The sequence below is a fragment of the Natrix helvetica genome, assembly GCF_964273705.1.
Source record: "Natrix helvetica genome assembly, chromosome: Z".
Lineage (NCBI taxonomy): Eukaryota > Metazoa > Chordata > Lepidosauria > Squamata > Natricidae > Natrix > Natrix helvetica.
The window spans coordinates 75,842,942-75,870,394 of NC_138554.1; the positions used below are offsets into that span (position 1 = coordinate 75,842,942).

The 27,453-nt window shown below is 43.2% G+C and overlaps 1 protein-coding gene across 1 annotated transcript in view; it reads right to left on the minus strand.

Annotated features, from left to right (window-relative positions):
* Positions 1-27,453, minus strand: part of BMPER (BMP binding endothelial regulator) — a 473,492-nt gene that overhangs the window by 166,911 nt on the left and 279,128 nt on the right. Inside the window, exons 9-10 of the mRNA XM_081971272.1 lie at positions 27,124-27,264; positions 22,235-22,339 (exon numbers count right to left, since the gene is read on the minus strand). Coding sequence (XP_081827398.1) covers positions 22,235-22,339; positions 27,124-27,264 — 246 coding nt within the window. The remainder of the gene's footprint in view (positions 1-22,234; positions 22,340-27,123; positions 27,265-27,453) is intronic.

Below are 27,453 nucleotides of genomic sequence, written 5' to 3' on the forward strand. Positions count from 1 at the left end.
AGCCAACATGACAGGAGGAGGAACTCTGGGAGTTGAAGTCCACAAGTCTTCAAGCTGTCAGGTTTGAAGACCCTGGGTTGTTTTTTTCTAAAGGGTTAAGGGTGCAAGGGTCTTGTAACTTGACAGCTTTAAGACTTGCATGCTTCAATGCCAGAGTTCCTGAGCCAACATGACTGGAGGAAGAATTCTGGGAGTTGAAGTCCACAAGTCTTAAAGCTGTCAAGTTTGAAGACCCCTTGGGTTTTTTTTTCCTAAAGGGTTAGGGATGCAAGGATCTTGTAACTTGACAGCTTTAAGACTTGCATGTTTCAATGCCAGAGTTCCTGAGCCAACATGACTGGAGGAGGAACTCTGGGAGGTGAAGTCCACAAGTCTTCAAGTTGTCAGGTTTGAAGACCCTGGGTTGTTTTTTTTTCTAAAGGGTTAAGGGTGCAAGGGTCTTGTAACTTGACAGCTTTAAGACTTGCATGCTTCAATGCCAGAGTTCCTGAGCCAACATGACTGGAGGAGGAATTCTGGGAGTTGAAGTCCACAAGTCTTAAAGCTGTCAAGTTTGAAGACCCCTTGGGTTTTTTTTTCCTAAAGGGTTAGGGATGCAAGGATCTTGTAACTTGACAGCTTTAAGACTTGCATGCTTCAATGCCAGAGTTCCTGACCCAACATTTTGGTTACTAAGCAGGAGCGTTGTTAAGTGATACTATATAACACTTTTAATTAAGCGGGTACCTTGAATAAACATAACTTTGAGTTTCAAATAATACTGATTTTGTTGTTGTCTTAGGTGACACCTGTGAAAAAAATTCAGGTGCTACTCAGGCATAAAAATGTGCCGCTCAAATACTATACTTTTCTGCTCACACTGAAAAAAAATTAGAGGGAACATTGCCTGGGTCATCTAAAAATGGGGGACATAAAATTGTTCTTAAACTGCTGTTAACTTTATACAGTTGATATAAAATATTTTACTACAGTATTTGGTTCAGAATCTTTTTTTTCTAGATTTTCCTCCTTTAAAATTGGGTGCGTCTTATATTCCGGAGCGTCTTATAGGGCGAAAAATACGGTAAGTACCAAGGCCTGATAATACAATTCCCAATCTGGCAACCCAAAGTCCCCTCTTTTTTTGGAGTCTTGCAACATTTTCAAACCTATTATTGCTTTCTTCCCTAACCAAATATGTTAATATTATTTTATTTGGTTCTTCAAAATATTTTCCCCAGTTTTATTGGAATTATTTGAAATAAATATAATATTGGTAAAATATTCATTTTTATAGTAGTTCTTCAATGACAATTGCAGACTTTTCCATTTCTCCAAATCTAATTTAATTTGTTGCATTGATTTCATATAATTATCCTCTTTAATCATTGTACAGTTTGCTGTTAGTTGTATCCCTAAGTACTTTACTTTCTTGACTATCTACATATCAATTCTTTCCATCAACACTCTTTTCTGTGTATCTGTAAGATTTTTAACTAAAATGTGTGTCGTTTCTTTGTTTATTTTTAATCCTGCAATTTCCCCATATTCTTCTATCTTTCTAATTAACTTGGGTCCGGTTTCTAGTGGATCTTCTAGTATACAAAACCAAATCATCTACAAACACCTGTAGCTTATATTTCTCTCTTTTTATTTCCATTCCTTTTATTTCTTCATCTTGTCTAATATTTCTGGTCAACATTTCCAAAGTCAGTATAAATAGAAATGGGGAAAAATCAATGCCATTTGTTTTCCAGGATGTTTTTCATAATACTCCAATGTGTTTAAAATCATTCTCATGTTGTCTTTAATCTGCCTCACTGACAAAAATCCATTCTGATCTACATGTGTACATTTATTCAAACCCCTTTTGATATTAGTGAAGCATATATTTTATAGTCTGCATTCAATAGAGATATTGGCCTCTTGTTCTCTATCTGCATTAAATCTGAGTCATCGTTTAGTATAAGAGTAATATTTGCTTTCATCCATGGAATTGGTACTTTTGCTTCTAGCAGAACTTCATTATAAACTTCCCACGTAACTGGGCCTAATATATCTTGTAATTGTTTATAAAATTATGCTGGTAGTCCATTAGACCCTGGCGTTTTATTATTCTTTTGTCTCTTAATCACTTGTCAATTCCATCATAGTTATCCAGTGCTTTTAATTCCCTATGGTGTCTTCTTCCTGAAACAAAAAAAACCCTCAAGATCTTAATAAATGTGTGCTAAACTAAGAAAACATGCAAAAAGATAGATGAATGTGATTTTATTTTTAATGGGACATTATTTACATTCCAGGTGGTAAAGAGAGGGACAAATGGAAGAATAAGATAATTCAACTGCAGTTTCTCAACAGATGAAAGCCTTCTGAGACAGTTAATTTGTGCCTTCAAGCAAAGGCTTCATTAACAGTAGAACACTGAGTTTCCTTTTTTTTAAAAACAAACAAGTTTTATTGGTTTTTACAATTTTTTTTCAGGGAAAAAGGGTTAAAAAGGGTATAATAAATTTTGACAGCTACATCGTGCGGGGGAGAACAATCCCCCCAACTCTCACAACTTTTACAGACAAGAATAGAAATACATCAACATTTGAGTAGAAATTAGCAGTTTTAAGTTTAACACTAAGTCATCAGTATATTTCAATCATTTTTTTGTATCACTTCCGTAAAGGTACATTATAACAACAATTGCAATAATGTTTCAAGTCACTTTTTGTGATCTGAGTCTTCTAGTTGTTGCATCCTCCCCCCCGTCCATTGGCAGAGCCTCAGCCCCTCCCTCCCTCCCTCATCTCTTGTGTATCATCCCCCATTTCATCTAGGAGAGCACTATGTTTTTTAGTGAAAGCCTCCGCCTCCACAACTGTGTTGATTCTAATTCTGCTGCCCTCCCAGAAAATCAACATGCCTTCTGGTAATAACCACCTAAACCAGACCCCTTTATTATATAATTTTTTTGCTAAAGGGGAATATTTCTTCCTCTTATCTCTTACTTTCTTTGGAATCTGTTTAAGAATGGTTATTTCTTTATCTTTATATTTTAGTGGTCCTCCCCTTTGAGCTCCTAGAACCTCATCTCTTGTAGTCTTTCTAAGAAATTTAACATGAACTTCCCTTGGAACATTGTGTGTTCTTGCATATGCTGAATTAATCCTATAAATCAAGTCTATATCCCACCACAGCTGTTGTTTATCTCTATTAATGTATTCTGCTAGTATTGTGGTCATAATCTCCTTAAGATCTTCGTTCTCAACTTCCGGCAAGTTTTCGAACCTAAGGAAAAAAGACATCCTTTCAAATTCCATTTTTATCATGTGGTTTTCAAATTCTACATTCCCCCTCTGGATTGTCTTAACCTCGTCCCTCATCCTGACCGCACCCTCCTCCAGTACATCTATTCTCTGTTCATTCCATGTGGCTTGTTGTTTCATTTCTCTGAGCTGATCATTTAAGTCTTTCAGTTGTTTTTTCATTTCGTCCTGTCCCTTTAAGATAGATTGAAGCATCTGGTGAATAGATAAGTCCTTTGTACTCTCTTCAGGTGCTTTAGGTTGTAGAAATGACCCCAGTTGTGACTGCTGAGTAATTGGACTAGACGTAGAAGATGTCGGGGCCAATGAAGCCTTGCCAGGCGGTAATTTCTTTGGACCCATCATAAAGTTCAGAGATAGTTATTAATCTGTGCAAAGAAATGGCGTCTGTGGGAGAGCACAGCCGGTAGAGATCACAAGGCAGGCAAATCCAAGGGAGAATAAGTCTTCTAATACAGGACTAGATCAAACAGGTGAATCAAAATATTCCAAATCCAAGAGAAAAGAGTATTTAGAGAGGCTCCTGGAGATCTCTGGGGTGGAGACTAGTTCAGAGCCATAAAATCTTCCAAAGGAGGAATTTCATTCATAAAGACAAAGAAGAAGGAAGAAGTGGCCATCTTAGCTCAACCTTTACAGGTGGTCAGGAAACAACAAGTCCAAAGTTCCCATACATAGTTTTAAAAAGAGTCAGTTCAACCATCCTCTCTCTCGCAATTGTAGTCAAAAATTATTTTTCCATTGTTTAGGGGAAGTGAAAGTAAGTTTTTAACTCTCTCTCTCTCTCCTGTGAGAGGGAGAGATTTTGCAAGTGCCGCTTTTCCAAGGGGGGTGGAAATTCCCCCCCTCCAATCTTAACTCTTCCAAAGGTTGAAACAAAGTTCTAAAAAAAAAACTGCAGTTCATCAATTGAGTAAACCAGTAAAAGACTTGGGGAGATTCCCCACCTCACCGCACTTCAGCTGCGTCTTTCAAATTGATTATTTCCTTCCAGGCTCCGTTCGGCAAAGGCGCGCGGTGGCATTCCGCACACACCCCCACGCTTTCTAGCTCCTGGGGCAAAGCTGGAGACCCCCCCGTGGACGCTGCCATTCCAGAGGGTCCCAGCAAGCCGCCCCTATGGCAGGGCACCCCTCCAAGGCACCCTGTGCTCCCCCTAGACTTAAGGGGAGCCCACCGAAACAGCGAACGGCGGATGCATGCGTCCGTCGCCTTCGGCTACCGGAAGCCGTCTCCAGAACACTGAGTTTCCTAATCACAGATAAAGTAAACTATATTATTTTAAAATAGTGTGAAGAAACAATATCAATCAATACGTTCATGAAAACAGCATTAAAATGTGGTAAGGACAGCAGTTTTCTTCCTCTATATTCTATGGACACTCAGTACAGATAATTTAGAGCTGGTCATTTATAACATATATAACCTGTTTTGATAAGGCAGCTACTACAGGATAAACTGATCAACTGCACTGTTCTCCTAGTGTCACAGCATAAAATGGTATGAACAATTCACCACTCTAATTTTCCAATCAGAAATGCAATGTGAATGCAGAAAATGAGGCTGTGAGCAAATCATGCTCAAGTAAGAGTGCAGGGAAGAACAACAAAGATGATTAGGGAACAAGAGGCTAAAACATACGAAAAACAATTGCAGGAATTGAATATGTCTAATCCAGTGAAAAGAAAGACTAGGGGTGATATGATATTAATGTTCCAATATTTGAGGGGCAGCCACAAAAAAGAGGGAATCAACCTACTCTCCAAAGCACCTGAAAGCAGGACAAGAAGCAATGAATGAAAAATAATCAAGGAGAAAAGCAACCTAGAAGTAAGGACAAGTTTCCTGACAGTGAGAACAATTAATCAGTGGAACGACTTGCCTTCAAAATTTATGGACAATTCAAAACTGGCGATTTTTAAGAAGAGATTGGACAACATTTTGTCTGAAATGGTATGGCGTATAGAAAAACAAGAAACCCAAGAAGAAACCAGCATCTCTCTGACAAATTAAAAGACAAAAAGGACAAGCACAAAAAACTGAAAGAAGGACATATAACTAAGACAGAATATCAGCAGATAGGCAGAATCTGCAAAGATGAAGTCAGGAAAGCAAAGGCTCAGAATGAACAAAGACTTGCAACAAAAGTCAAAAGATAATTTTTAAAAAGTTTCTTCCAACATATAAATAACAAGAAAGATTCAAGAAAACAGTTGGTCCAGTAAACAGAGAAGACAGCAAGGAAGTAATAGGCAGCAGAGAGAAAGCAGAGCTGCTAATTCATTCCTTGCATTGGTTTTCATGCAAAAAGGAACTATAAGTCCAACCTATCAAAAACATAACTGTAAATGACAGACTAGAAATAAAAGTTAAAATAAGTAAAAAATGGTAAGAGAACACCTGTCTGATCTTGATGAATACAAATCTCCGGGACCTGATGGATTACATCTCAGAGTTCTAAAGAAGCTGGAAGATGTTATCTCAGAACTACTGTACCACATCTGTAAGGTCCTGCCTTGCCAGTCTTCTCGAAAAAGCAGAACTCTTAAAACAAAAGTCATTTCAAAAGGAAACTTTCATTGGAAGATTGTGATAGCAAGAGATACAGGCAGGAACTAAGCTTTCCCACTGAAAATATTAAATTAAACCATTGCAGACCGAGCCCCTCCAAAAGTCCAATATGTCATCAAGACAATCCCAAGGTGTGAAGGTACTACAGGAATCTATGGGAACTGACATGCTGCCCCCCTAGAAAAATGGGAAGTCATGAAAGAAATAGAAACAGGGCGGGGAAACAACGAAATATAAAATCAGTGAGGTTTGTCAGGGTACAATTGATGGAACAAATGGACCAATTGAGGAGCATTGTCATGTTTCTTGTGAACCTATTCATTTTGCAAGGAAGGGAGGTACTTCCATGCCACCAGGTACTGGGAGGCCCCATGGAATTTCTGAGAATCCAAAAGCTCCTTAATTTCAAAATGTTGTTCACTTTCAACCATAATAGGTTGTGGAGAAGGGGAAGGAGTGGGATTAAGCTCAGAGGTGATTTCAGGTTTCAGCAAACTACAATGGAAAATAGGGTGGACTTACCGTAAAAATTAGAGTAGTTGCAGTTCCATTGTAACTTGGTAAATAATTTGAATGATGGGAAAAGGGCCGATATACTTAGGATCTAACTTTTTAGAAGGTTGCAAAGATTTTAGAAACTTGGTGGATAGGTAAACGTTGTCACCCACCTTGTAAGGTTTAGGTTCTATTCTTTACTTGTGCCTTATAGGTTCTGGCTTCATCCAGAACTGTGCGGACAACTGGTCAGGGTTTGCAAGTGACTTATCTATTGTTTCAAGAAGGGGATTTCTGGTTCATGTGAGGACAACTCTGGCATAGCGTTAAATTCTTGTCCTTGTGGCTACTCTGAAAGGAGTGAATCCTGTTCTAGTGTGTTCAGCATTGTTATAAGCAACTTATTCAAAAGGCAGTAGCTCAGTCCAGTTGTCTTGTTGGAAATTAAAACAACACAAGATATGCTCCAGAACCGAGTTAGTTTATTATATCACCCCATTCCTTTGCAGATGATGATTAGAACTAAGCCCCTGTTAGTTCTGAGGCAGTCCAAGAAGTCTTTCCAGAACTTGGGAGGTAAATCGAACCCCTCTATCTGAAATAATATGTTGTGGAGCACCATACAAGCGATAAATATGTACTAAAAACAGCTTAGCTAGGACTTTTGCCATAGGGATCTTTTGGCGTGGTATGAAATGGACCTGCTTCAAGCAGAGATCTGTGACAACCCAGATTATTGTGTTTCTAGAACTCTCGGGCAATTCTATGATGAAATTCATGGAGATCTCTCTCCAGAATGCTGAAGGGTCTACAACTGGCTGTAGTAGACCAGGGTTTTTTCCTTGCCTAACACAACACAAATGGGACAACTTGCAACATAGTTTTCCACATCCTTTTTTAACGAAGGCCACCAGAGTTGCCATTTCAGCAAGAGTAGTGTTTTCACAAAAACAAAATGATCAGGTAATGTCATGACAGACTTGCATAGTTTTCAACCTTCCTGTGGCTGGGACATACAGTTTGTCTCCCATCCAAGCTAGCCCACCCTTTATTGTGCAGGTATGTTTGTGAGCACACAACCACTCATCTGCTTCCAATGCTTCCTTGAATGCCATAATGGTCTAAGGTAGAGGGGTCCTCCTTTGCCTGGGAATGTGTGATAACTTTGGCTGCCAGCTGGGAAGCTAAGAGCATAGGCTTAACTGCTTCTGCCTTAGCACTGTTGTATTAGGATAGCCTGGACAGGGCGTCTTCCAGAAAGCCCCCCCCCCCCCCCCCCAGTAAATACCTCAAGATAAAATTAAACCATTGGAAGTACTGTGACCATTGGACCTGTTTTGGGGACATTTTCCTCAGGGTTTTGAGAGCTTCTAAATTTTTATGGTCGGTCCAGACTTGGAAAGGTACTTTGCTTCCCTCCAGGAAATGTCTCCAAGTCAGGAATGCCCACCTGGCTTCTTTTTCCCATATCACCCATCTTTGTTTAGTTTCAGTTAACCTTTTAGAGATGTATGCACATGGTTGCAGTTTGCTTTCTTCATTTTTTGGAGTAGAACTGCACTGACTGTCACATCACTGGCATTGGCTTGAATTCCAAATGGTTTCTCTGGGTCCAGGTGTTTTAACACTGGTTTAGCTGAAAAAGGTTTTTCAGTTTCTCATATGCTTAATAATAATAATAATAATAATAATAATAATAATAATAATAATAATAATAATAATAATAATAATAATAATAATAATAATAATAATAAAAAATTTAATTTGTTAGCCGCTCCCTCTCCACAAGGGACTCGGGGCGGCGTACAATAAAAGCACATACATATATACATAAACATACACATACACACATACACATACACGTACACATACACGGAAGAGGTAAGTCATAAAATACATACAATAATAGTACTGAAAATTAACAATTAAAATACCCCAAATTAAGAATTACAAATTTTAAAAAAGACTGTCAGGAGGAGTAGAATGAGACTACGGTTGAGCCAGGCCAGATAATTGAAAAAGGTGGGTCTTGAGCTTTACACGGAAGGAGCGGAGATCGGAAGTAATCCTGATGTCAAGGGGGAGGTCATTCCACAGGGCTGGGCCCATCACAGAGAAGGCCCTGCTCCTGGGTGTCACCCCCCGACACTGTTTAGCGGACGGCACCCGGAGAAGTCCCTCTCTGTGCGAGCGGATTGGTCGTAGGGATGCTTGGCATTCCATAGACCATTTTAGCAGGTGGGTGGGTTTCGACTTACCTCCCCTTTGGTTTTCAACAGATTAGTAATAGAAAGCGCTATCTGGGCAAAAGAGGGGATGAATTACCAATAGAAGTTAACAAAACCCAGGAAGCTCTGCACTTGCTTGTGGGTGCAAGGGGTTTCCCACTCAAGCACCACCCTGACTTTTACAGGATCCATTTCCACTCCTCGGTGGGAGATTTGATAGTCCAAGTAATCTATTTTGTCCTGGTGAAATTCACACTTGAAAAGTTTAGCAAACAACTTAGCTGCCCTTAGCTTTTTCAAAGCCACCCATACTAACTTAACATGTTCAGTCTTAGTTTCAATGTAAATCAATATATGAACAAGATAAACCAAAACCGCCTTGTGCAAGTGCACATGCAACACTTCATTAATCAACTGCATGAAAACAGCAGGAATGCTTTGAAGTCCAAATGGCAAAATCTTGAACTGAAAACATTCCAATGGGCAATTAAACACTGTCTTCCATAAATCCCCCTCCCAAATCTGGAGCCAGTAATAAAACTCCCTCAAATCTAGCTTGGAAAAAATCCTCCCCTTTGCCAAATGGGCCAGCATGTTCCTCATCAGAGGCAGCAGATACAGGTTTTCCTTGCAAATAGCATTCAAATTTCCATAGTCCATGCATAGGTGTAATGAGCCATCTTTTTTTCCTGGAACAATACTGGTGCGGGGGAGGTTGTGCCTAGCAGTTTTAATAAAAAATTGAGGTTGGTCTGTTGGTCTATGAGGAGGAAGTTCATCTGAAACTGCTTCACTAAATGCATCACTTAACTCTCAGTACTCCTTGGGGATGCCCATTAGGGGTCTGGTCATCATGGCAGCAGCTACTTCCTCACTATGCAGCATTCCTGCCTGGTGAGGCTCCTCCCTCTGGGACAGTTCACCATTAGGAAACTGGAGGGTCCCCTCTGTCCAGCCACCGTTGTATTCCACTTCTTTAGCCAGGTTAGTCACAAAGCTAGAGGCCATTCCATCCGGTATCATGATGAAAGCAATGATTTTGGAGTTGTTTGCCATGGTAAACCCCAGCAGTTCAGTGGCAAAGATGGCCGGGATGCCTCCTGCAATGAACCCATCAAGTTGGCAGAAAGAGACTGGGGTTTTTAATGGTCTTAGTTGTATCCCCAGTCCTCCTACTAGAGTTTTGGGCTTATTAGGCTCCTCATGCACCCCGAGTTCAACAATGCTTTAAGTCTCACTTTTCTCCCTGTTAATGAGATTAATAGTTCTATTGTAAGGGGTTCAATAGTCCTACTTACCAAAGTGTCTTTGAAGTCACTCTCTGAATGATCAGGCTCCTCCACCAAAGGGGTTGGAGTTCCCAGCACCAGAGGCAACTCTACCAGGAACTCCAATTCTGTGAAGCTTTTAAAAGCGGTGTCCCTGAGATGTGGTGTGGCTTCACAGGCCTCCCTCTGGTTTTCTTCTCTCCCTTTTGGGTAGGAATCGTTGCATGACAATCAGATGTATGTTGGCCTTCCTTTCCACAATTGAAGCAGGCAGTTGAGCATGGTGGGGTACAGCAAGGTTTGGCCATCTCCCTTTTCCCTTCGGGGGGAATGTCCTCTAGGTATGGCTTGTGCAGTACTGTATTGGTTGACTTCAGCTTCCTCAGCCACAAACACCAGTCCTCCATGTGGACTGGGGGTCTGCAGGCGCCAGGCATTGTACAGGTTATTGTTGAGTCCATCCTTAAACCAGCTCATGAGTATTTCCTCTGGCCAATCTACATGGCAAGCTAGGTCCTGGAATTCTTCAATGTACCAAGTGACTAGCTGGCTGATGTGCCTGATGCAGCCTCTACCATTGCAGTTCACTAGGGGGTCCTCAAATCTCTGTCAGGGCTGTCATGGAACGGTTGAAGTTGCAGAGCCCTGGGATGTCTGCATTGTGGAAGGTCACCGTCAGCATGCAGCCACCCCTTCTATTGTCAGGGTGACAATCCTGACTTTGGCGCCTTCTGTGGGGAGATCTCTCCCATACTCCTGCATGTAGGTCAGCATGTGCATGAGGAAAAATACCATTTGTTGAGGGGCCACATCAAACTTGATGCCTGGGGGGGGTTGTCTTTCCCTCTAGAGGGGGAAGCCTCCTCCCACTGAGCTGCGGGTCATGCCCCATACCAGAGTCCCTCTGGGATGGATTTTCTGGTGTGATGGTGGATTCACCACTGCAGCATCAGCAGATGTCCCTGGGGTTGGGGACTCCCTTCACTTTCCTTCTCTTGTGCTTCATCCTAGTTTGCAGCACAAGCAGGGGCACTCTGGATCTGCATGCCATGGATGGCTTCTCTCATGAGGTTCATGGCTTCCCTCAGGAGTTGGTTGGGTTGGCCTGGAGCTTCCTCTGCTTCATCATCATTGTAGAGGTTCTTCAGCTCGTGCTTCCAACCCTACTGGCAGCTCCCATGGATGAAGGTGACTCCCTTGATTCTACCATCCCATCCTCCCTTCTTCCCAATGCCAATGAACTACCTTGCTTTTGACGAACTACCTTGCTTGAGGTGATGTTCTCCGTGACCCAGGCAGTTTTGGTGGAGGTTTCTCCTCACCATTCAGCATCTTCATGGTTGGGGCCCTGGGTAGATATGATATGCACAGTTCCCATAATAGGGCTGTTGCCTCTGTGGATTGATCAGTCTGCAGTTCCTGCCTAATGTAAGGTCCTGCCTCACCAATCTTCTTAAGAAAGCAGAACTCTTGAAAAATATCCATTTCAAAAAGAAACTTTTATTGGAAGAATGTGATATCAAGAGATGTAGGCAGTTTTTCTGCTGAAAACATTAGATTAAACCACTGCAGACAGAGCCCCTCCCAAAGTCCAATACATCATCGAGCCAATCCCGAGAAAATTATAGAAAATCAAGCTGAGAAAGTGATAAATGCCAGTGTTCCAAGGCAACACTGCTGCTCTTCTCTGGAGATGAGATAAGTCAGCTGGCTCAAGGAACATTCCTTTTCCCCCTTCCAAGGTCCCAAAAGTTACAGCAAGGAAAATCAAGAAATAGAAATAGAAACAGAAACAGAAACCCCATACTGAGATTTCCCCAAGCCTCCGCCCTACCACCAGAATGACAGCATCCATATAGGAATCTATGGGACCTGACAACATATTTCAAAAATCCTGGAAAACTGGGGGAACTACCAGAGGACTAGAAGAGGACTCTTATGCATCTATCCATTTTATATTTATATATATATATTTTCCATGTAGTAATTTTAATTGTTTTAATTTTGTTCTTTGACATGGACTGTACACCGCCCCGAGTCCCTTTCGGGAGAGGGGGCGGTCTATAAGCGCTAATAAATTGAAATTGAATTGAATTGAAAAGAGCTGATATGGTTCCTATCTTCAAAAAGTGGGGAAAAACAGCCCCAGAGAACTACAGACCAATCAGCCTAACATCAATACCCGGGAAGATACTGGAAAAGACAATAGAAACAGATCTGCCAACATCTAGATATGAAGTAATAACTAGAAGTCAGCACAAGTCTGCTAAAAACAGATCATGCCAAACTAATCTTATTTCATTCTTCAACACAGTAACTAAATTACTAGACCAATGAAATACTGTCAACATAATATACTTAGACTTCAGCAAGGCATTTGACAAAGTAAACCACAACCTACTTCTTAGTAAACTAGAAAAAATCGGGATAGATAGCATCACCATCAGATGATAAACCATACCATCAGATGATAAACCATACTCAACAAGTAGTCTTTAATGGTACTACATCTACATGGAGGGAAATAAGTAGTGGGGTGCCACAAGATTCGTCTTAGGCCCAGTACTCTTCAACATCTTCATAAATGACTTAGATGAGGGAATAGAAGGGGAATTTATTAAATTTGCAGATAATACTAAGCTGGCAGGAATTGCCAATCCCTAGATCTGTGATGGCAAACCTATGGCACGCGTGTCACAAGTGTCACGTGGAGCCATTTGTCAGGGCACGCGAGGCGCTGACCTGTCAGCTGGCCAGCGCGCACATGCGCGCTGGCCAGCTGAGTTCACCTTTTTAAAAGCTATTTTTTGCCTTCCCCAAGCTCCAGAGGCTTTATAAGAGCCTGGGGAGGGCGAAAAGAGCCCCCCCCGTCCCCTGAGGCTTCAGGGACTGTCCGGAGGCTTCCCTGAAGCCTTTGGAACGCTTAAAACCACCCTCTGAGCAAACCGGAAGTGACTTCCGGGTTGCACGGAGGGTCGTTTTAAGCGCTCCGAAGGCATCAGGGAAGCCTCCGGATGGTCCCTGAAGCCTTCGGAGCACTTAAAACGACCCTCCGAGCAACCCAGAAGTCTGCTCGGAGGATGGTTTTAAGCGCTCCGAAGGTGTCAGGGAAGCCTCCGGACGGTCACTTCCGGTTTGCTCGGAGGGTGGTTTTAAGTGTTCCAAAGGCTTCAGGGAAGTCTCCGGACGTTCCCTGAAGCCTCTGGAGGGCCTCCGGGGGGGCGGGGGAGGCTCTTTTCGCCCTCCCCAGGCTCCTATAAAGCCTCTGGAGCCTGGGGAGGGCGAAAAAAGCATGTAAAAATGGGGAGGCGCATTGTTCGCACATGCACACTGGGGGATTGCGCGTTGCATTATGGGTGCGGCATGCCCGCAGACGACCCCCCTGCGCTCCCCCCACTTGTGGCACGCGAGCCAAAAAAGGTTCGCCATCGCTGCCCTAGATGATAGGCTCAAGATTCAGATGGATCTTGACATACTTGAACACTGGGCCCTATCTAACAAAATGAAATTCAATGTAAAGTACAGTCTTACACTTAGGCAAAAAAAACCAAAAGTACACATATAGACTGGATGAAATCAGGCTTAATAACAGTAACTGTGAGAAGGATCTTGGAGTCTTAGTGGACAATTTCATATGAGCCAACAGAGTGCAGCAATGGTCAAAATAGTTAATGCAATCCTAAATTGCATTAACAGAAGAATATAATCAAGATCAAACGAGGTACTCATTCTATGAATCCTTAGTAACACCACACCTAGAATACTGCATCTAGTTTTGGTCATCACACTATAAAAAGATGTTGAGACTATAGAAAAAGTGCAGAGAAGAACAACAAAGATGATTACGGGGCTGGAGACTAAAACATATGATGAACTGTTGCAAGAACTGGGCATGGCTAGTCTTAATGAAGAGAAGAACCAGGGGAGACATGATAGCAGTATTCCAATATTTGAGTGGCTGCCACAGAGAAGAGGGGGTCAAGTTATTTTCCAAAGCACCTGTTAAGGGTTTCTTTTTTGAGAAATGTATTGGATTAGAAGACCTCCAAGATCCCATCCAATTCAGTTATTCTGTTAAGCTGCCTTCATAGCAGAACAGAACATCAGAACAGTACGCAAATACTTTTTATCTTGGACTCCAACTTCACTCTAATCTCCTTCACAGGAGAAAATCAAATGTTGTACCTTAAATAGGAGGAAGGAAAATAGGGGAGAAAATGTAGTATTGTATATATGCAATGCTAGCAGTGAAATATGATAGAAATACAAATGAGATAATGTCTATCTACATAGAATAAAGTCTAAACTTATCATTGTATTTTTTTATCTGAGTTTAGGACACAACAAAAATAAAAAGTTCACGATGCCATAAAGCACCTTCTGATCCTTTTAAACAGGATATAACTCCTTCTCCCTTAATTCAACAAACATCAAATCAGCAGGAAGTGAGTTAACCCCTTGCTCAAGCCTGTGGCATAGCTGATGCTGCTCTCTGGTTCCCTCGGTCACCTTGACCACAACCCCTACAGTCCAGCTGATCTCTGCCTGGTGAGTCTTCCTCCCTTAGCTGCCTCCCACACAGCCCAGCCTGCTTGCCTGCCGCAGCCTACCTAATCTCTGCATGGGCAACTGAGCGTGTTGCTGACACTTGGCTTCCAGTGCCAGAGAGAGTGGGGTAGGAAAGTGGCCGGGCTGCTGCTGCCTTTCATTGGGATGACACATAGCTCCTCTTGCTGCCTCACCTCTCCCCCCGCCCCTCGCCAGGCCGGCAGGGTTTCCTGCGCCTCACTTTTGCTGTAATTTGGGAGTGTGCAGCTGAAAGAGAAGGCACCATGTGAGAAGATCCTCACATTGGAATCTATGAACTGGCAGGTCAAGGCAGTGGAGTATGCGGTGCAGGAGCCCATCATCCTGAAAGCAAATTTCAGCAGGCTGGATGTGGCTCTGCAGTGCTTCCTCACTCAGTTGAAAATGTCGTTCAGCCTTCTGGAGTTTGCTGGCCAGGGCAGGAATGATTCCTGGGGACCTGCCATTGCTTGAGCAGGGAGGATGATGCTGAGGAGGAGAAAAATCACGAGGTTTTGCACCAAGCAGCTGGCCCTGCAGTGGCAGCTTGAATGGCCTGACTAAAGTTGTGCTCACTTCGAATCACCAATGTTGGCCTTAATGAATTCTGGGAAAGGCTTTTTGATATCCTTCTGCAGCTCCTTTTCAATTTCACCTGCTTTCAGGATGATGGGCCCCCATACCATGTACTCCACCACCATGAAATGCCAGTTCAATGCTTCCAATGTGAGGATCTGCTTGCATGGTGCCTTCTGTTTCAACTGCAACATGGTGGCTTCAGCTGCAGTGCTGCTCCAACCAGCCAGCCCAAGCTGGGCTGGCAGCTCATTCCCACCGTCAGCTGGGAAATGCTGTGTGAGGCATTGAGCAGCTGTCAACCGTGCAGCTCTTTACTGGGAAGCAAAGGGGAGTGGTATGACAACAGCTTCTCTGCTCAGCCCCAAGAAGCAATGCATGGTGCACCAGTGTCCCGAGAGAAGCAGAGATCATTGCTTGCAAGCAGACAAGCAAAGGTAGCAAGTGTATGCTGTGCCATGGGAAAAATGAGAGGCCCTATTGTCCCACAAAGCCTGACGCTACTTGAATGTGTGTGTGTGTGGGGGGGGTTTGAGGAGAATGGCAACTCAGGGAGTAGGTGAGGTGGGGCTGGGGAGGGGGGATTATGTTGCTCAGAAGCCCCCGCCGCTGCCTCCCCACACAGAGAGAGAGGTTGGAGAGCTGGGAGGGGAGAGGCCAGATGAGGTGGCCCTTGACATGAGTGATGGTGAGTTGGCCACACACACCCAGTCACACACCCCAGCCATGCCCCTTCTAAGCCAGTCAGAGCAGAAAACTGGTTGTTAATTAGTTGAATCCTACCACTGCATAGGATTCTGCTTTCTGTAAAAGAAAGCCATATATTATTGATAACATATGTGGTAGGTGTTATTAATCAATTGAGGGATTCCTTAGAAATTGGCCATTTTTCTCCATGAATAAGCAGTTCCTATCTGGCAGTCTTTGAGTGCTGCTTTGCTTCTTTTTAATAATCTAGATTTCTATCTATAGTTTGTTTTTTCTATATGTGAATTTAAAAAAGCAAAACAATTAAGATTTTGGGGAGAGGTTATACAATAAAAGCAGCTGCTCTTGTTTTTTCCTCATTTGACAAGGGTATATGACCAGCCACATTTTTTTTTGTTTATTTATTAAAATAGCAGATGTGTATAAAAACATAGGGTAGGTGAAATCTGCTTCTGGTTGTTGAGAGCGACGGACGTGTTCGTCTGCCCTGCACTCTTTTGGTGGGCTCCCCTTGCTTTGGTGGGGCACAGGGGGCCTTGAAGGGGTGCCCTGCCATAGGGGCTGCTGGCTGGGGGTCCCCTGGATCGGCGGTGGCTGTGGGAGGGCCTCCGGCATTGCCCCAGGAGCCGAGAGGCGAGAGAGGGTGTGCGACGGAGCTTTTACGCTCCCGTGCACTTTTGCTACGAGGCAGCTGGATGATCGGCAATTTGAAGGCTACAGCTGAAGTGCGGTGAGATGGGAATCCTCCCCAATGCTCCTTTTGATATTTAAATGAAAGAACATCAGCTTTCTAAAAGACTTTCAATCTTCTCCTGGGAAGTGTGATAGGAGGGAGGGGGATTTCCCCCCCCCCCCAGAAAAGCAGCTTTGGATTTATCTCCTCTCTCTCGGAGGAGAGAGAGAGAGAGTTTTAAAAGGAATCACACTCTTTATAAGCAATGGCAAAATGACTTTCCTAATGCAATTGTGAAAGAAAAGTGATGATCTGACTCTTTTAAAAACTTTGAAAACTTTTGACTTGTTGTTTCCTGATCTCCGGTGCTGGCAAAGCAAGATGGCACACTTCCTCCATCTTTATGCTCCTTGAAATTAGACTCCTCCTATGAAAATTGCTGGCATTGGACTTTTGCCTCCGTGACTCTCAGAAACATCTCTTGCTACATAGTATTCTGGATCTGGAATAACTGATTTAATTGACTGGATTTGAACTATATAGAAGGTCTTTATTCCTGTCTGGACTGTCTGCCTCAGGGTCTCTCTTGGTTGTGCTTTTCCACAGTCGCCATTTCTTTGTATGGACATAGATATCTCTGAGTTTTGTTTTTTTATGATGGCCCGGAAGAAACCACCACCTGGGAAGCCAGGATCTGCTCCAACATCGTCAACATCCAGCCCAATTGGACAACAGTCACTAACTTCGTTTCTACAACCTAAAGCCCCTGAAGAGGAATCAGTAACTCATCAGCTGCTTCAAAAGATTTTAAAAGGGCAGGATGAACTGAAAAAACAATTGAGAGAAATGAATGAACAACTCAGAGAAAATCAAAATCAAACTGCACAAAACAAACAAAGAATAGATGTTCTGGAGGAGGGGGCAACAGAGATGAGGGGGGAGGTGAGGGTGGTCCAGAGAGGAAATTTAGAACTTGAGAACCACATGATAAAAATGGAATTTGAAAGGATGTCTTTTTTCCTTAGATTTCAAAGCGTAATTGAGACTGACAATGAAGACTTGAAGGAGATCATGACAACAATGTTAGCTGAATATATTAAAAAAGACAAACAGCAGTTAGGATGGGATATTGACTTGGTTTATAGAGTTAATTCAGCTTATGCTAGAACACACAATGTTCCAAGAGAGGTTCATATTAAATTTCTCAGAAAGGCTACAAGAGATGAGATTCTGGGGGCACAAAGGGGGCAAACATTAAAATACAAGGACAAAGAGATAGCCATCCTGAAACAGATCCCGAAGAAAGTAAGAGATAAGAGGAAAAAATATTCATCATTAGCAAAAAAATTATTTGATAAGGGATTCTGGTTCCGGTGGCTATTGCCAGAAGGTATGTTGATTTTCTGGGAGGGCAGCAGAGTTAGAATTAATACAATTATGGAGGCAGAGGCCTTCATGGAAAAAAACAAAGCACTCCTAGACAAAGTGAAAGACAATACACAAGATATGAAGGAGGGAGGGGCCGAGGCTTTGCTGGCAGGTAGGGGGGAGGAGGCAACAATGAGAAAACTCAGATCACAAAAGTAAGCTAGAAAAACATTGCAATTGTTGATACAATGAATCTTTTTGTTTGATACAAAGTAAATGATTGAAGTTAATGAAAGATACAATGTAAAAATCAGCTGTCAAGATTTAGTTAAGCAATAATATCTTGTTTATCATTTTGTAAAGGTTATGAGACTTGGAGGGAATATCATTTCCTGCACGATGTAGTTGTCAAAATTTGTACCCATACCTATTACCCCTTCCCTTAAAATTTTATAAAACCAATAAAAAACTTTTTTTTTCCAAAAAAAACATAGGGTAGGCATGGAGCAGCATGCCCTGAATAAATCTGAAACTCACTTCAAGTTCATAGGTTTAAAATGTATTCTGGCAATGTATATTACAAAGGAGGGGGTAGCAAATAAAATATAGAATGTAAAATGCCTATTGTAGGCTTTTGGTGAATATTTTTATGCCTACTATTACTACAGGACATTTTGATAAACAGCATGTGTTGTGGCCCAGCCGTTGCCGTTGCCGTTGCCGTTGCCACCAGACTCTGAGATTGAGGGTCCCTACAAGTCAGCCCCAGAGGAGATGGGCGACCCTGGACAGGGTTCGGACGCTGAGCAGGGATCCGAGAGTCTGGTCGGCCACCAGGAGGCACCTGACGCATGGAGCAGCGGTGACAGCCAGAGGAGGGGGGCTCCCGATGCCATGCCTTGGAGCAGCGGGGAAGACTTACGAGACAGTGAGTCAGAACTCAGCAGGGTGTTTCTGGATGCCCGTTACCGCCGCGCCCATAGACGCAAGGAGCGTGGGCGTAATTATAGGCGGTAAATAGCTCTCAGCTTCTGTTTGGGAGGCTCCCTTTCCAGGTTATAAAAGGGTTGACTGCGCATACGCCCTTTGCAGCAGTCAACAGAAGACTTATGCCAGAAGTTCTAGTCTGGAATTCTAGCAAGCTGGATAGCTGCTTTTGTGTTCTGTTCCTGTGAGTTTTGTCTTGGTGGCTTGCTGCCACGGAACCTCTTGTTTGTTTGTGCAATAAACATTGTTCCCTTGTACTGTTCCGGAGTGTGTGTTCTGTGTGGGCAACGGAGGAAGGGGGGTCAGAACAGTTTGACTGCTGCCCCAAACAACCCTCCATTCAGCAATAATGGAGCAACTCCAGGCAGAGAATGCCCTCTTCACACAGTAACTCGCCTTGCTAACAGCGCAAGTTGCGCAGCTGTCTGCTCCTGTCAACCCCCCACGCCCCCATCAGCAATGGAGGAAATGCCCAGTGGCCATGCCAGATAAGTTTGATGGCAGTCCGAAACTTTTCTCAGCGTTCCTGGGCCAATGCCGGTTGTTTATTGGCTTGAGAGCGGAGGACTTTCCCACCGACCAGACGAAGGTGGGATTTATTATTAGCTTGCTCTCAGGCACAGCAGCGCGGTGGGCTACTCCTTTGCTGTCTCAGCCGAGCCCCCTGCTGAACGACTTCCAGGGCTTTTGTACTCATCTTCGGCTGACCTTTGAGGATCCCATCAAGGGAGAAACAGCCACCAGACTCCTGAAAGAGTTGCACCAAGGGTGTGGTTCTTTACTGGACTACGTTAGTGAGTTCCGGCTGCTCAGTCAGGACTCTGAGTGGAATGAGCCAGCCCTTATGGATGCTTTTCAGGACGGCCTGTCAGATGACCTGCAGGATGAGCTGGTGAGAGTGGACAGGCCTCCAACGTTTGACGCATTGGTTCATTTATGCCTCCGGATTGATGGCCGGCTGCAGAGGCGGAGGCCTCACCAAGCGTCCCGGGAGGTTACGAGAGTGCCAGTTCCACGAGAGATTCCTGTCCCACGGGAGGAGCCCATGGAGTTGGGTGCAGCCAGACCCCGCTTGTCACGCACGGAGATGGATAGACGGCGTGCAGGGGGGTTGTGTGCAGGACCGCTCCGTGGATTGGTTCTCTCTCAGTGTCATGACACTCCGGCAGCGGGACATTTCGGCCTGTTCAAAACCTTGCACCTGGTTTCCCGTACGTTTTGGTGGCCTCGCCTACGACACGACGTGCAGATGTACGTCACGTTGTGTGTGCAGTGTCGACAGGCCAAATCAGCAACGGGAGCTCCTCCAGGCTTGCTACAGCCATTGCCGACCCTGGACAGACCCTGGGGAGCTGTGTCCATGGACTTCTTGACGGAACTGCCTCCGTCGTCCGGTTTCACTACGGTCCTGGTGGTGGTGGACATGCTCACCAAGATGACACATTTCATCCCCTGCCGGAGATTGCCGACAGCCCGCGCCACCGCCCGCATATTCATCCAGCACGTGTTCCGGCTGCACGGCCTACCTGACCGGGTCGTCTCCGATCGTGGTACACAATTCACGGCCCAGTTCTGGAAAGGGCTGATGGCCGCTCTTGACATCCAAGTTTGTTTGTCCTCGGCGCACCATCCCGAAACCGATGGGGGGACAGAGAAGTTGATTGGGATTCTGGAACAATATCTGCGCTGCTTCGTGAACCAGCAGCAGAACAATTGGGCGGAGTACCTCGCCGTGGCGGAGTTTGCGTTCAACAACTCGCAGCACTCCTCCACACGGACGACGCCTTTCATGGCGAACGTCGGGTACCACCCTCGTTTTTTCCCTCTCACCCCAGTGGACTCTCCGGTCCCCGCAGTGCAGGATTTCCTCTCTGAGCTTCAGGCGGTTCACCAGATGGTGCACCACTATTTGAATCAGGCGAAGGAGGATTACAAGCGAGCAGCGGACAGGTCTCGACATCCGGTGCCAGAATTGGCCATGGGTGATCGCGTGTGGTTGTCCACGCAGCATCTTCCATCCCACTGGCCTATGAGAAAGTTGGACCACCGGTATCTTGGGCCGTTCCCTGTGGAGGCCGTTATCAACCCGGTGGCTTATCGCCTGACCCTCCCGCACTCGATGCAAGTACACCCGGTGTTCCATCGCTCGCTCCTGATCCCGGAACGGTCGGCTTGTCCTCTCCGACGTCCCTCTTCGCCCCTGCCGTCGTCGCGTGAGGTGCACGCACAGTCACCGCCCCGAGTCCTTTTTGGGAGAGGGGGCGGTCTAGAAGTGCGAAGAAAATAAATAAAATAAAGAGTGACCCGGATCCGTGACTCGAGATGGCTCAAGGGTCGGTTCCAGTATTTGGTCGACTGGGCGGACGAGGACTCGGACGGGGGGACCTGGACCGATGCGACGGCTGTGCATGCTCCAGCTTTGGTGCGGGCCTATCATGGACAATTTCCCACCCGACCGCATCCCGAGTGTCAGGCCCGGGGGAAGGGCCCTGCGGTGAGGGATAGTGTTGTGGCCCAGCCGTTGCCGTTGCCACCAGACTCCGAGAGTGAGGGTCCCTACGTGTCAGCCCCAGAGGAGATGGGCGACCCTGGACAGGGTTCGGACGCTGAGCAGGGATCCGAGAGTCTGGTCGGCCACCAGGAGGCACCTGAGGCATGGAGCAGCGGTGACAGCCAGAGGAGGGGGGCTCCCGATGCCATGCCTTGGAGCAGCGGGGAAGACTCATGAGACAGTGAGTCAGAACTCAGCAGGGCGTTTCTGGACGCCCGTTACCGCCGCGCCCATAGACGCAAGGAGCGTGGGCGTAATTATAGGCGGTAAATAGCTCTCAGCTTCTGTTTGGGAGGCTCCCTTTCCAGGTTATAAAAGGGTTGACTGCGCATACGCCCTTTGCAGCAGTCAACAGAAGACTTATGCCAGAAGTTCTAGTCTGGAATTCTAGCAAGCTGGATAGCTGCTTTTGTGTTCTGTTCCTGTGAGTTTTGTCTTGGTGGCTTGCTGCCACGGAACCTCTTGTTTGTTTGTGCAATAAACATTGTTCCCTTGTACTGTTCCGGAGTGAGTGTTCTGTGTGGGCAACGGAGGAAGGGGGGTCAGAACAAGCATGGATATGAAAATTGGTCCAGAGAAAATTGAAATGATTTACTTTCTTTTGAGAATTCTAGATCCTCTTGAGAATCAAATAATTCACATGACATGAATGCAATTCTGGCTCTCAATATCTCCTGCTTCTTTTCTAACTCAGATCTGGCTTCAGTCAAGTAAGAATGAGAACACTAAGAGTGTACTCCACTAAATCTAAGAGCTGGGTGGTTCTGCATCTTATCTTTCCATTCACTATTTAAAAAGTTAACATAAGCTTATTCTCTATACTGAGTTGTTTTCTGTCTGAAGGGCTGTTTAGTCTGCATGTATCAAGGTTGTCAAAAATTTCTACCAAAATTCCTACCATTTATAAACAGCTCAACTTGTTCTAAAGAATATATTGTTATACTCACATGAGGGCAGCTGCTGACTGGAATACACTGCTTCTTGCGACATTCTGTCTTGCCTTTCACACAGGCACAGATGGTACAGTTAATAGAGGGCCATCTCTCTCCATCCTGCAAAAAGGAAAAAAAACCCACAATACATCTATCACCCGTCCCCTCCCAGCACCTCTTGCCACACTTGGCCTTGGGTGTATTGTTCACCTACCTACCTACCTCTGTTTATATGTGTGCGTGTGTTTCTCACTCTGTCTCACTTTGTGCCTCTATCATTCTCTCTGTGTGTCTCTGTGTCTCTCTGTGTGTCTCTATCTCTCTCTGTCTCTCTTTCTCTCTCTGTGTGTCTCTGTCTCTTTCTCGCACTCTGTTGCTGTCTCTCTATCTGTGTGTGTGTCTCTTTCTTTCTCTTTCTCTAGCTCTCTATTTCTCTCTCTGTGTTTGTAGAAATCTCTCAGTCTCCCTCTTTCTTTTTTCTTTTTCTCTTTCTCTTTCTCTCTCTTTCTCTTGAACTCTCATTCATCTCTATCTCTGTGTGTGTGTGTGTGTGTATGTATGTCTGTCTGTCTTTCTCTCTGTGTCTCTCCCTCTATCTCTCACTCTCTGTCTCTGTGTGTGTCTTGTCTCTCTCTGTCTCTCTGCTGCTGTTGTTGTCAGAAGCAAGTGGGGCAGGATCGCATTGTGGCTCCGCATGGTAATGGGCTCCAGGAGGAGGAGGAGGGGACCCTGTCTCCCTCATTGTGAAACACGCTAAATTTCACTTTGCTGCACAAGGGGCTGAGAATGCAGTGGGCAGTGGACCCCTGAACTAGCCCTTTAATGGCCATCATATAAAAGCTTTTGATTACTTTTTTGATAAATGTTTTCACTACTAATTGTTTCTTTATTATAAGTAACCCTCTAAATAAATTACAGTAGTTACTGTACATAAGTTAGAGTAATAAGGCCACTTCTTTAGCAACTGTTCAATCGTATGATAGCAGTGAATAAAGGGAATTTATGACTGGATTTCATGGTTGCAGCTGTTTGCACTGCTCCTACAGTCATATGATCACAAGTCAAGCACTTGACAACCTGTTCTCAATTACAACGTCACAGTGTCTAGAGATCATATGAATATAATTTCTGATCTTCTGCTGATTTCTGACAAGCAGATCAGTGAAGAAGCCAGCAGGAGGTTACAAATGGGAATCATGCAACTGCATGGGATTCACCTAATGATGGCAACAAGGACTGCAGCAACTGCCACCATAAGTTGATGCAGTCATGTAACATCACACTTTACAACTGATTCCATTTACATTGGTAATCCTAGGTTTGAAATGATTACATAAACTAACTATCATTTTAAAAGAAAATCTGGAAAGACAACTGCAGAGTAAAATGAGAATGTAGATACGTAATTATCATGCTATCCATATTAATTACACAGAAATAACCTTGTTCGAGCTTTCAACAAGGTTGTTGTGGATTATTCATTCATGTCCTCATTATTATCTACTTCCTTACGGCAGCTACTTTAAGAAGTTGGGCTATACATGATTGGTTTGAAAAGTCAATGTCTCCAAAATATTGATTTCTGAAAATATTGATTTCTGTTCTATAGAGAAATTAACCTAAAGTTGTGTTACATTTGTTTTAGGTAGTTTAGATTGTTTTTCCCCTTTTGTTTCATGATTTCTATCTTAAGCTTTACTTCCCTTGAAACTGATAAGTGTGAGTCAGCTATTTAAAAAACAAAACTAAAAGTGTGTGGATACACATAAAATTATTTTATGTGAGATGTATCTCTTTTTTTCCTGATATCGCCTCTTTTTTCTGATATTTTACACTTCAATCTATGTCTATATACCTTTTAATTTCTATCTATCCACTCACCTCATATCCAAATTGGAAAGGAGAAAATAAAAAGACAATTGATGAATTATTTTGTCTAAGACTGTTAACTAAACAAAGAAAATCCCTTACTGCAAATGACATTTTTACACTGTGGATTTGTGCAAATGAAAAAACCAATTAATTAAAAGAGGGATTATATATTGTAATAATCTGCTGTCCCAATGATATCCCAATGCATGAAGCACTCTAAGTCCTGAATACTATCCAGAAACATCAGCTAAACTCTTATTGGCTCACTTGAACATGGAGTGGGAAAAGGAAGTCTTTGGCTAGATCAGTGATTCCCAAAGTGTGAGCCGCGGCTCCCTGGGGAGCCGCGCTATCGTCATAAGGGCGCCGCGAAATATTCAATTAATACCTGCGCCCACTGGGTCTAACGCTGATGCGCCATTTCTGAAACGTCTAGTGCGCATGCGCAGTTACAAGTTGGATTTCTATTCGTTTGTTATCACCTTCTCAATGCTCGCATAAGTTTTTGTTTGTTGGGCTAACTTAATAGTGTGGTGGTTAAGTTACTTTTCAAAAGCTATTTTTCTGATCACCCTAAAATGGACAAATTCTTATTAAACTTGAATAATCAAGATAGTGCTAAATCTATAGACGAAGTTCCACAAACTAGTGGCAAGGGTTCCGAGAAGCGAAAACGTCGTAAATATGACGACAGTTACTTGGATTTTGGCTTTACATCAATAAACGAAGATGATAAAGAGAGACCACAGTGTGTATTGTGCATGAAAGTTTTGGCACCGGAATGTATGCTTCCAAGTAAGTTAAAACGACATTTAGAAACCAACCATTCTAACTTTGTTGGTAAACCTCGCAACTTTTTAAAAAGAAAGTTAATTGAATTAAAACAACAAAAAGGCAGCATTTATAAACATATGTCAATACCAAATAATGCTTTGCTAGCATCATACAAAGTTGCATATAGAGTTGCTAAGTGTAAAAAGGCCCATACTATTGCAGAGCAACTCATTCTGCCGGCTGCTGTAGATTTAGTGAACATTATGATTGGTGAGTCGGCGGGGAAACTGCTTTCAAATGTCCCTTTGTCTAACAATACAATCAGTCGCAGAATTCAGCACATGGGGGAGGATCTCAATGCACAATTAATTGAAAAATTAAAAGGAAGTGAATATGGACTGCAACTCGATGAGGCCACAGATAATAATAAGGACGCACACTTGATTTGTTACGTACGGTTCTTAGATGGTAATTCAATCGTTGATGACCTTCTCTTTTGTAAAAGTATTACTGGAAGTACAAAGGCTCAGGATTTGTTCGAGATCCTGAATATATTTATGGTTGAAAATAATTTAGACTGGACAAAGTGCGTTGGCGTCTGTACTGACGGTGGTCGTTCGATGTCCGGCTCTTATGGAGGATTGCAGGCGCTTATTCGAAACAAAGCTCCAGATTCAGTTTGGACCCATTGCATCATTCACAAAGAAGCACTTGCATCAAAGTATATAAGTCCTCCACTAAATATAGTTTTAGAACGTGTGGTAAATATAGTAAACTATATAAAAACTCGGCCACTGAAAGCAAGATTTTTTAAAAGAATGTGTGAAGATATGGGAGGTGAATACACATCTTTGTTGTACTACTGCCACTCACGATGGCTCTCTCGCGGGGGTGTATTGTCTCGTACGTTCCAATTACAGCAAGAAATATACACTTTCCTTGAAGAAGAAAAACATGAGTATGCCAAACACTTTGTAGAAACAGACTTTTTGATTAAACTCGCATACCTATGTGATATCTTTGAAAAGTTGAATGCGTTGAATCTCTCTTTACAAGGACGCAATATGCACATTTTAAAGTTAACAGAAAAGATTTCAGCTTTCAGAAAAAAATTACAGCTATGGAAACTAAAAATTAATGAAGATGATCTTAATGATTGCTTTCCCTTGTTGCACCAGTTTTTAACCTCCAATGAAATCAGTTTGTCTTGCAATTTAAAATCTCTTTTTGAAGATCACCTATCTCAGCTTATCAAATGGTTCGAAAAATACTTTGAAGCAGATAACATTGAAAAATTTACTTGGATTCAAGACCCATTTAGAGCCAAGGCTCCATCAGGATTTACCTCTACAGAAGAAGAATCTCTTATTGAGTTGTCTTGCGACACAACATTGAAGTTAAAATTTGTTAGCATGGAACTTTCTGATTTTTGGATATCAGTAAAAGAGGAATACCCACTGCTTAGTTGCAAAGCCCTAAGAATATTAATTCCTTTTGCAACGTCCTATTTGTGCGAAGCTGGGTTTTCGGCAGTCGCGGTAATAAAAAGTAAATATCGCTCGAAAATTAACATCGAGCAAGAAATGAGAGTCGCCATTTCCAATTTTATTCCAAGATTTGAGAAGTTGTGCAGCGAACAAAAAGCCCATCCATCCCATTAATAATTTTAAATCATTAAACGATGTTCAATAAATTGTGAATTTAAAGCTCGTGTTTAATTTATTTTTCAATTAACCTAACCTTAACGAACTAAAAAGTAGATTTCCAAATCCTTAAAAAGTCAAAAATTAAAAAAAATCGGATGTACCTATTAAGGGAGCCGCGGAAAAAATCCGAAGTGTTATGGGAGCCGCAAACCGAAAAAGATTGGGAACCTCTGGGCTAGATTGATTCCTACAAAATGTACAGAAATTCTCCTTCCAATACCATTAGAAGTACAGAATGCTGAAGAAAACAATTGTGCATTTTATGTAAAACACAAAGCCAATCTGCAGAGCATTCTATGCAGATTCATAGCATTCCATTTAAAGAGACAGTTGATTGGTCATCTGCCTGGGGAAAATGCATCAGCATACTCTACCAAAGGACTAGCTAATTTGATAATTTCTTCAGTTTTACTGCATTTTTACATTATGTTCATTTGGCTAAAACAACAGCAAAAAAATATAATAAGAGCATGATTTTGAATGTAATACAACTTGTTAAGAAATCAAATGGTCTAGTGAAGTGATCCTGAGAGATAATTTAAGAATGTGTACCTGGAAGACTTTATTTCCAAACTTGCACACTTTTGTTTCCTCAGGAGACACATATAAGAGGCACTCTTTGCAGCACTCTTCTCTGGCTTTGATACAACCTCTGGGAAGAGAGCACTTTTTCTTACATACCACAGTGGAATCCTGCATGGAAATAAAAACAAATGAGACTCCAGACAAGTAACAAATTGATTGTCACGATTAGGATTCAGTTAGTTAAACCTGAATGTATTTAGAGATTATAGTTTATGCTACTACAGAATGGCTTAGCCACTACATTACACAAGCACCTTCATTGGGACCACACTAGAATAGGCTCCTTTCTTTAAATGA